At 39.6% G+C, this 10,912-nt stretch overlaps 1 protein-coding gene across 1 annotated transcript; it reads left to right on the top strand.

The window, feature by feature from the left end:
* The first annotated feature begins 8,161 nt into the window (after positions 1-8,161).
* LOC118666861 (THO complex subunit 7 homolog) lies at positions 8,162-10,602 on the top strand. The gene is made up of 2 exons (XM_036329147.1): positions 8,162-8,166; positions 9,722-10,602. The coding sequence occupies exons 1-2, from the start codon at positions 8,162-8,164 to the stop codon at positions 10,338-10,340; spliced, it is 624 nt and encodes a 207-aa protein (XP_036185040.1). The 3' UTR covers positions 10,341-10,602.
* The last annotated feature ends 310 nt before the right edge of the window (positions 10,603-10,912 follow it).

Below are 10,912 nucleotides of genomic sequence, written 5' to 3'. Positions count from 1 at the left end.
AGTTTTGGGAGCTTGTATTTTTCTGAGAATATATCCATTTCATTTAGGTTGTCCATTTTGTTGGAATAGAGTTGTTCATAGTATTTTTTCATAATTGTTTGTATTTCTGTGGGATCGGTTGTTATTTCACCTCTTTCATTTCTGAGTTTGTTTATTTGGGTCCTCTGTCTTTGCTTCTTAGTGAGCCTGGCTAGAGGTTCATCAATCTTGTTATCCTTTCAAAGAACCAGCTCTTGGTTTTGTTGATCTTTTGTATTGGTTTTTTTTTTTTTTTGCCTCTATGTTGTTTATCTCCGCTCTGATCTTTATTATTTCCTTCCTTCTGCTTATGCTGGGCTTTTCTTGTTGCTCTTTCTAACTCTTTGAGTTGTAGGGTTAGATAATTTATTACCATTGTTTCTTGTTTTTTGAGGCAGGCCTGTAGAGCTATGAACTTCCCTCTCAAGACGCTTTCACTGTGTCCCATAGATTTTGGATTGTTGTGTTTTCATTGTCGTTTGTTGCCATGATGCTTTTTATTTCTTCTTTGATCTCTCTGGTAATCCAGTTATAGTTTAATAGGATGCTATTTAGCCTCCAGGTGTTTGGGGTTTTTTAAAATTGTTTTTATTGTAGTTGATTTCTAGTTTCATGCCATTGTGATCTGAGATGATGCTTGATATGATTTCTATCTTCTTGAATTTGAAGAGACTGCCTGTGACCCAATATATCGTCTATCTTTGAAAATGACCCATGTGAACTTGAAAAGAATGTATATTCTGTGGCTTTGGAGTAAAATGTTCTGAAGATATCAATTAATTCCATCTGATCTAGTGCATCATTTAGTACTGATGTTTCTTTGCTGATTTTTTGTTTAGAGGATTTGTCCAATGGTGTTAGTGGGGTATTAAAGTCCCCTACTATGACTGTATTGCTATCAATCTCTCCCTTGATATCCTCCAGAAGTTTTTTTATGTATTTGGGTGCTCCTGTATTGGGTGCGTATATGTTTACCAGAGTTATATTTTCTTGTTATATTGCTCCCTTTAGTATTATGAAGTGGCCTTCCTTATCTCTTGTTATGTCCTTCACTTTGAGATCTAATGTGTCATATATAAGTATTGCTACCCCAGCTTTTTTTTCATTTCCATTCACCTGAAAAATCTTTTCCATCTCTTCACTCTCAGTCTGTGTGAGTCCTTTTTTTCTGAGGTGGGTTTCCTGTAGACAGCAGATATATGGGCCATATTTTCTTATCCACTCAGCTACTCTATGTCTTTTTATTGGGGCATTTAATCCATTAACATTTAAAGTTATTACTGATAGGTATTTGTTTGTCGCCATTTTTATTCTTTATGCCTGTGTTCCTTCTTCGTTTCCTATTTCTTCTTTTTACCACAGACCCTTTAGCATTTCTTGCATTGCTGGTTTGGTGGTAATAAACTCCCTTAGTCCTTTTTTGTCTGTGAAGCTCCTGATTTCACCCTCAATTTTGATTGATAGCCTTGCTGGGTATAGTATTCTTGGATTCAGACCCTTCCTTTGCATGACTTTGTATATTTCATTCCATTCCCTTCTTGCCTGATGTATTTCTGTTGAGAAATCAGTCGCTAGTCTGATGGGGGATCCTTTGTAGGTAACTTTCTGTCTCTGGCCACTTTTAAGATTCTTACTTTGTCATTGGTGTTTGCCAATTTAATTATAATGTGCCTTGGCATTGGTCTTTTGGGGTTCATTTTTTTGGGTTCATTTCCCCCCTATATCAGGGAAGTTTTCTGTCATTATTTCTTCAAACATGTTTCTATTCCTTGCTCAGTTTCCTCTTTTTCTGGCACCCCTATTATGTGGATGTTGTTTCATTTCGTGTTGTCCCAAAGTTCCCTTAGGCTCTCCTCCTGTTTTTTAATTTTTTTTTCTAGATGCTGCTCTGTTTGGGTATTTTTTCCTACCTTGTCTTCTAGCTCACTGATGGTGGTCCTCTGCTTCTCTAGTCTACTGTTCATGCTTTCTATTGAGTTCTTTATAGCAGCGAAGTCATTTTTCATTTCTTCGTGGTTCTCCTTCATTTCCTCTTGGTTCTTACACATATTGTTGAATTTGTCTTCCATTCTTTTCAGCTACCTTATGACCATTTCTCTGAATTCTTTCTCTGATATATTGCTTGCCCCCTTTTCGTTTACTTCCTTTTCTGGTGATGCCTCCTTTTCTTTCATTTGAGGGTTGTTTCTTTGTCTCCCCATGATCTCTCTTCTCCGGGTGTCTGGTTATGTAGCTCTCTCTCTCTCCGTCCAGCTCTGTGCACAATTCTCCAAACATCTCTTCTGCACATCCTTTTTCCCCTGGCACTAAGCAGCCGGCACACTGGTAAAATCCAAGGCTGCCTTGTTGTGCCCAGTCCAGTTATGAGATGATTTTTAGAGCTCCCTTCTGCCAGTAGCCCTGTGAATCCCCTTCCACACTCGCAGATCACCTGGCCCCAAAGGCCGCTGGCTTTGTGGGTCACAGACTTCCCCCACGTGCATTCCTCTCTCCAACCTGGATTGTAGTCCTCACCTTTCCCTAGGTGAAATCTGACCGTTTTGTGGGGAGGAGCAGGGCTCGTTCGAGTCCACGTATTTGCGCTGCTTGAGATCCTGTGTTCCTGGGTTCATAGCTGGTCCTTGGGTGCTGTGGTTGCAGGATCCCTGGGTGTATATGCTTCTGATAACAGCCACTCTCCCCTTCAAGATGGCATGGTCTCCGTGGCAGAGCTGGCTGCTCCAGTAGTGATTTCAGCAGCAGTGGAGGCTGCCCGGTTAGGGGAGCCCGGTCCAGCAGTCTCCAACAGTCCCCTGGAATATAACTATCACCCACAAATAAGTCCATACCCTCTCCTTTTGTTCTCTCACTCACACACTATCTTGCAGTCTGCCTTCCCATTGGCAGTCATCTTCCCGCTTCCTAAACGGTAGTTTTTAAGTAGTAATGAACCATATTCCAAAGTTAACCTTAAGGCCACTGAAAGTCAATAAGTTATCTCTTTTACAGAATTTGCCAAAGAAAATACCTTGGATAATAAAAATTAGCTTTAAAATCTCAAAATTATTGAAACATGAATAAAATAGATGTATCTAAGATGAAGGATTTGTGGTGGAGCTTTTCAGTGACAATTATAGACAGTAGGGGTCCAGTAGCCAGGTGAGGAAGACTGGCTGTGCCCTTTGTTAGTTGAGGGGGCTAGTTTCCCACAGGCAGCAACTTCTAAAGAAAGAATGTGGCAATTTTACATTTAAATAGACCAGGCTTGCTTCCAAAGCCATTGGCAACTTAAAACTTTGGAGTTTGCTGAATTAAATAATAAAATTTATTAAATATCTAGGTATTTTGAAATAACAAAATACTGAAATGTTAATTTGAGTTTGCCTCATATGAAAAATCTAGGATAGAATTGAATCTATTAATTAAATGTCTTGTATTTTTAAAAAATGTAAAGTTATTTTTAATCTAAGAAATGCTAAGTATTTAACTTACCAGCTAAAATTTAAGGCTTCTAATTGTTTAAAGTTCAAATTAAGTTGGGAAAAATCATATACTTGTAGTAACAAAATGCATAAAATATAGAAAGTTATTTTTGAGAAATTAATTCTTATATTTTCTCTAGAGAAATCAGTATTTCATTGAATTATGGTACCTATTTGCTTTGTTTAACAATGGACAGGTTACTTTGATTTTCTAAATTGTATAAGTCATCCCATTCGATTGAATGCCTTATCGATTGAATGACTATTCCATTGATTGTTATCATACTGGTCTTAGAGAGCACATTCTTCTGTACCTGGAAACAGGACAGCAAAATTACCCTAAATTGTTTTAGTGGCCACAGGTGGTGCGTTCCAGCTGACTTAGTGGTCCCGAGACCAGGACAGCACAATTACTCTAAATTGTCCTGACAACTCAGTGGTCGGGAGATCCGAGGGCTCTAGATAATGTGTTTCTATCAACTCAGTGATCCGGAGACCCAAAACTGTAATTTAGATAACATGCCTAAATTTAACCCAGGTTACCTAAGGACTCTAGATAATGTATTTCTGTCAATTCAGTGACCCCGAGACCCGAAACTGTAATTAACATGCTTAATTCTGCTCCTGTAATCTGCTTTTTTGCAAGCCAGCTGCCACATTCCAAACCCTGGGATGTAATCAATACCTTTGTGATTTTTGCCTATATAAGTCTGGTTTTGCCACCATCTTATTGCTATGAGATTTGGGAATGGCCCCTCATAGTCCCGGATTGCAATAAATGTGACTCTTTAATTCGACTTCTTGAGGCGTCCTTCTGTGATTCGCGGGGTACATTACAACATCATAATATATTATAATCTTTATATGTGGCAAAATTTCAACCTAAGGTATAATATTTTATATGGTCTAATTAATAAAGAAGATTAATTCTGTGGTCTAACCAAATTTTTAATATAAAAACCAGTTTAAATTTAATTAATATCTATTAGAATAATTAAAAAAGTATATAACATAATATTTAGGTTAGATATATATATATATGTATTTGATAATATTTCCAAGTTAAATTTCAAGACTAATCGAGAGATGACTTTTGGAGCATCCCAAGGGCCCTTGAGTGATTCAAATTCTCTCTTCTTAAAAGAAATATTTTAAAAATAAGTTAGGCTGATCTAATACACTTGAAATCACGTGGAAACCTTTATCAAATAAAAATTAATAAATATATTTCATTTATATACATATATATTAAATGTTGTGAAAGTTTTAACCTCTAAGGGAGGGCAGGCAATGTTGCTAAACATTTCTTTTTTAAAAATATATATTTTATTAATTTTTCACAGAGAGGAAGGGAGAGGGATAGAGAGTTAGAAACATCGATCAGCTGCCTCTTGCACACCCCCGACTGGGGATGTGCCCGCAACCAAGATACATGCCCTTGCCGGAATCAAACCTGGGATCTTCCAGCCCGCAGGGCGACGCTCCATTCACTGAGCCAAACCGGTCAAGGCTGCTAAATATTTCTTAAGTAAAGCTAGATCATTCAGCAGCAAAATTTTAAAGACAAAAAGCCCTGGCAGCCTACACTTCAGATAGGCTGGGGGGATGGGACGGCATTTATACTTCATAGGTCAAATATCTAAGTTTGCTTTTTCAATAAAAATACCTACTTTAATTACTTAATAAATTAGCTTTTTAAAATATAATCAAGGTCTCATAATTTCAGTTAAATGAGAAGCCAAACTGTTAAGCAATTGATTCTAGTAAAAATAGTTACCAAGACCTCCCATATTCACTCTGTGCATGCAAATGAGCACTAGTCAAAAAGAATGCTGTTTAAAAGTAAATTTTAAGCGTAATAAAAAGGAGAAATTTAAAAATTTTTAAATCTCTTCTGCTAATATTTACAGGGTAAACTGAAGGTTATTATTCAAGCCTTAAATCTTATCATTAATAAAGTCACCATAAGTAGGAAGAGAGTCACTTAATATGTAGGCAGCAGTATCAGCCAGTATCTCAAAAGCAACTATGTTGCTTGGTGTAAAAGAAAGAAAAAGGGTTTTTTTTAAAAAAAGGAAAGTTCCTAAGTGTGGCCTAGAAATTGTTCTAGGAGGAAATAAAGGGAGGTTTTCTTCAAATATCTGGAAAGCTATAATTAATAGTTAATGTATTAGGCCTCAAAAAGTAAAGTAAGTGATTTGTGTTTTTGCCTCCCTGACAAAGCTTATGTAGATATACTCAAAAACTGATAGCAAAATTTAATTAATGTCATTTACTCTCCACATCCAAGGACAAGTGAAGTTAGAAAATAAGCCTTATTTCAGACTGATTTAAATTGGCAAATTGAAATCAGTGAATATTCAGGGGAACTTCGTTGTACTAGGCAGGAAACTATTCCTGGAGCATTAACTAATTTTTACTGATGGTTCATCTCATAGTAAAAACTGCTTATCATGCAATGAATCCAGGGCAGTGAAATTTCTGTGCAAAGAATTGAATTAAGAGCTATCACAGCTGCGTTGCAAGATTTCCAAAAGCCTCTTAATAATATTTAAAATAAAAAAGGGGGAATTGGAGAGCATTATGCTAAGTGAAATAAACCAGTCAGAGAAAGATAAATATCACATGATCTCACTCATTTATGGAATATAATGAACAAAATAAACTGATAAACAAAAACAGATCCAGAGACAGAGAAGCATCGATCAGACCATCAAACCTCAGAGGGAAGGTAGGGAAAGATGGGGGAAAGGGGGCGAGATCAACCAAAGGACTTATATGCAAGCATATAGGCCTAACCAATGGACACAGACAACAGGGGGATGAGGGCATGAGTGGCCTGGGAGGGGGCGGGAGGGGGTAATGTGGGGATAAGGACACATATGTAATAACTTAATCAATAAAAAATTTAAGAAGGTTGGGGGGATAGTGGAGTAATCTCCTGTAAGTAAATTACATCAAGACTTAAAGACGCCAAAACCGGTTTGGCTCAGTGGATAGAGCGTCGGCCTGCGGACTGAAAGGTCCCAGGTTCGATTCCGGTCAAGGGCATGTACCTGGGTTGCGGGCATATCCCCAGTAGGAGAGGTGCAGGAGGCAGCTGATCGATGTTTCTAACTCTCTATCTCTCTCCCTTCCTCTCTGTAAAAAATCAATAAAATATATTTAAAAAAAAAAAGACTTAAAGACTTTAAATTTTTTTACTTGTAATACTGATAGCAGGACACCATCCAGAACTGGAGTATTGTTGCTGTCAGTCAATGTTGGACAGTGATTGGGAAGGGAACCCATAAAAAACTGTTGGACAGTAATTGGAAAGGGGACTCAAAGAACTGTTGGCCCAGAAAGGAGCTTACTGCAGACTGATTCCTTTGATGCCTGGCAGCAGTTTAGAAAGAACTCAATCCTTTCCATTGAATTTAAAAATCTTAAAAGGACCCATGTTGCAAATGGCATACATTCTTGTTAAATTTATTAAATCAAATAGGGGGATATGCTGGAAGCAAATTCCAGCAGGTCATAATTAAGCAAGAAGTTCATCAGAAGGCTGATGGATCTTGGGGCTTCAGCAGGGCTGAAAATCTGCATATGTTATTACCTGGTGAAGGAACAGCTGTAGGCATTTTCCCTAACCTGATCATCTTTTCCTGTTTACCTGCTGCTGGCAGAATAGCTGAAGGAATTTCCCCTAACCTGATAATCTTTTCCTGTTTATTGAACTTTACCTGTTTGCATTCCTAAAGGGCCTGTGTGTTTTCCAGCAAATAAAAAGCCTTGGGTCCGGAGATTCAGAGAGCACACTTCACTAGAAAGTGGAGCCTCCCCTGGCTCCCCCATGCCTTCCAAATTTATATTTCATGTGAAGCTTATTAATTTATGTCACAGACTTTTTCTAGATTACTAAACCTTTGCAGCTGCGGATAAGACCCCGGAAATACCCCTCTCTCTTATATTCCTCGAAATAACTCCATGAAATGCTTTCTCTGGAAGAGAAAACTGAGCCTCAAAGCTGGTAAGTCATCTTCCAGAACTGAATCCATACCCATAAAATTCCAAAACTTGTGTTATTTTTATGACACCATAGTGAGAAACCACACTACGATCAGAATTGAGGTGGGAAGATGCATTGGGCTTCAATGTGGGTTATAAGAGAAGAATAAAAAGTGTAAGAAAAGCCAAGGAATGGTATTGTGGGCCACCCTTAGGCTAGGCTCACAGGGAGCACTGTCACAATCTTGTCTTCAGTGGTCACATAACTGACCAGTGAACACCACCACTGTCCCTTGTCTGGTGAGAAGCTCAGGGAGAAACAAGCAGACTTGGCAGGTGAGGAGCCTGGGTCCATCTGGTTGGCTGACACTGGGTCCTGAGGTGTTTCTGTTCCATGTCAAAGATTTGGGACATATTCGTGGACCATTGCTGCTCTGATGTTTGGCTGTGGGTCAGAAAAATGAGAGTAGGAGAGGGGTAGCACTGCAGTGGGGAGGGAAGGCTGGAAGGCCTGGGGATAGTCATTCTGCATTCATGCCTGGTTGGGGAGTTAATAGGGGGTTTGGTACCAGAGGAACTGGGAGAAGTGGGAACCAGCATCAGGAGGGCTCCAGGCCTGAGGGAACTGGGAGAGACAGATTGGTTTCATTTTAAGAGTGATACCCATTCTGGTTTACATTTTTTTCAAGAGCATGGAGTAAAACATAAAAAGCAAAAGCTGTCCCCTGCCTCTGTTCCTTTCCAATTCCACAGGGAAACTCCACAGATGTAGCCCCTATTAAAATACTTTCATCTGTGTCCTTTCAGAACATTTTCTCTGAAAAGCGGGGATATTGGGGAAAGACAGGAAGTTTAGCCTGGACCCTTGAGTCTGAGATGTCCAACATCCAGGGGAGAATGCCGGAGGCAGTGGAGAAGGATCTGGATTGGAGATTTTTATGATATACTAGAGGCCCAGTGCATGAAATTTGTGCACTTCGGGGGGGGGGGTCCTTCACCCCAGCCTGTGCCCTCTTGTAGTCCTGCAGCCCTCAGGGGATGTCCGACTGATGGCTTAGGCCCACTCTCTACGGGGAGTCAGACATCCTTAGCACTGCCGTGGAGGCAGGAGAGGCTCCCACCACCACTGCTGCACTTGCCAGCCATGAGCCCGACTTCTGGCTGAGCAGTGCTCCCCCTGTGTGAGCACACTGACCACCCAGGGGCAGCTCCTGCATTGAGCATCTGCCCCCTGGTGGTCAGTGCACATCATAGCAACCTGTTGTTCCCCTGTTCGATTGATTTGCATATTAGCCTTTTATTATATAGGATCCTCAGAAAATGCAATCTATGGAGCCTGGATATATCAGCAACAGTTATTATAGTGATCTAGTTTCATAACCATTGTTCCTAAGCACACGCACTGTAGGTGACCACAGTTTTTGATACAGTATTCGCACATGTCATAGTAGTACATCTTTTCTGCTTGAAATTGTTTTAGTTAAGGATCCTGCTGCCTGGCTTCATTAAGGCTATACCTATCTTGGCTCTTGAGGGAGAGTTCTGTCATGTTTACAACCTTACTGTTCAGGAAACAGTTAACATTTACTACAGGGAAGTTTTTAGTTGAGTGGATTTTATCATTGGGCACAACCTCTGCCCTCTCAGGCTAAAAAAATATTACCAGAAAGAAATGGGTAAGTTTCATTTGCTGTAAAGGTAGACCAGCTTGTTTCAAACTAACTCTCACACTAAGAGCAACTAGAAAAGCTGGACAGGATCTAAATACAGGTGTTTTGTTGTTGTTGTTGAGAGCCCAGAGAGGAAAGCCCTCTGTCTGACCTATTTTCTCCTCGAGACATTTACCCCTGTTACTGCAGAGGCTGAGAAGCTCAGCAATACTGTTGGTGCTTCCATGGACCTGGGGACAATTGTTGGCCAAGGAGGAGAGGCCTGTCAGACACCACAGCACTAAGCTATGTCTCTGAAAAATTATACCCTAAGAGAAGGGGCGAAGGAAGCAGACCAGCTCTCACAAAGACCAAAGCCTGCTTTAAATCAGCACAATCTCTTTTTTGAATAAGGTGGCTTGTCCCTTGCTAACTGCCTGCCAGAAGCAAAAGTAAATCTCGGGGAGAACCTGGCTATGCTGATCAACTGAACGCTGCCTCCATGTCATTCCTTCTTCCCTGACTCGGTCCACACCTTTGGGAACCCCTGGATCTGCTGGGGCTGGACCCCAACATTATTTCACTTAGCATAATGCTCTCCAGGTCCATTCATGCTGTCACAAAGGACGAAGTCATACGGAAGCATCTTCTAATTGATGGAGATGGCGCTGGAGATGATCGCAGAATTAATCTGCTAGTGAAAAGTTTCATTAAATGGTGCAACTCTGGATCCCAGGAAGAGGGTTACAGCCAGTACCAACGTATGCTGAGTGCACTGTCCCAGTGTGAATTTTCCATGGGCAAAACTTTGCTGGTATATGATATGAATCTCAGAGAAATGGAAAATTATGAAAAAATTTACAAAGAAATAGAATGTAGCATTGCTGGAGCACATGAAAAAATTGCTGAGTGCAAAAAGCAGATTCTTCAAGCAAAACGAATACGAAAAAATCGCCAAGAATATGATGCTTTGGCAAAAGTGATTCAGCATCATCCAGACAGGCATGAGACATTAAAGGAACTAGAAGCTCTGGGCAAAGAATTGGAGCATCTTTCACATATTAAAGAAAGTGTTGAAGATAAGCTGGAATTGAGACGGAAACAGTTTCATGTTCTTCTTAGTACCATCCACGAACTTCAGCAAACACTGGAAAATGATGAGAAGCTCTCAGAGGTAGAGGAGGCTCAGGAAACAAGCATGGACGCAGATCCTAAGCCATAGGCCAGCGCTCACCACTCCCCAGCTATTGAAGGAGCAACACGAGCTTAGTGTGTTTAGCATTTGCTGTGCTCTTGAGAAATTTAAAGTTTTGTCAGTGAACTAATTTGCTTTTAAATGTTTAGGTACAGTTCATTCATATTTCTTCACACAAAGGAAAATGACTCCGCTATATATTTGTTTTGTTATTGAAATACCTTTTTTATTCTTAAACTTAAAAGGTAGGAAGCAGCATCCAAAACTATTCAATAAAACTTTTTCAAACTAAAAAAAAAAAAAAGTAAATCTCTTTGTACAAGGAGTCCAAAGTGTCAAGTTATCTCACAATTTTTAAGCCACAACATTTGGCACTCAACCAAACAGGCAGGCATGCAAAAAGATAATAACTGACCAAAATTAAGGGGGAACGGATCTAAAAAAACGACCTACAGAAGGCCCAAATATGAGATTATAAACATGGACTTTAAAATAATTATGTTTCATACTTTATATCTTCAATATATCTGATGAAAAAATGGAAAATTTATTCAGAAAACTGGAAACCATTAAAAACAATCAAAAGGAAATTCCAGGAT

The sequence above is a fragment of the Myotis myotis genome, unplaced genomic scaffold, assembly GCF_014108235.1.
Source record: "Myotis myotis isolate mMyoMyo1 unplaced genomic scaffold, mMyoMyo1.p scaffold_m19_p_12, whole genome shotgun sequence".
Classification (NCBI taxonomy): domain Eukaryota; kingdom Metazoa; phylum Chordata; class Mammalia; order Chiroptera; family Vespertilionidae; genus Myotis; species Myotis myotis.
This window is presented reverse-complemented; position numbering and strand designations above follow the sequence as displayed.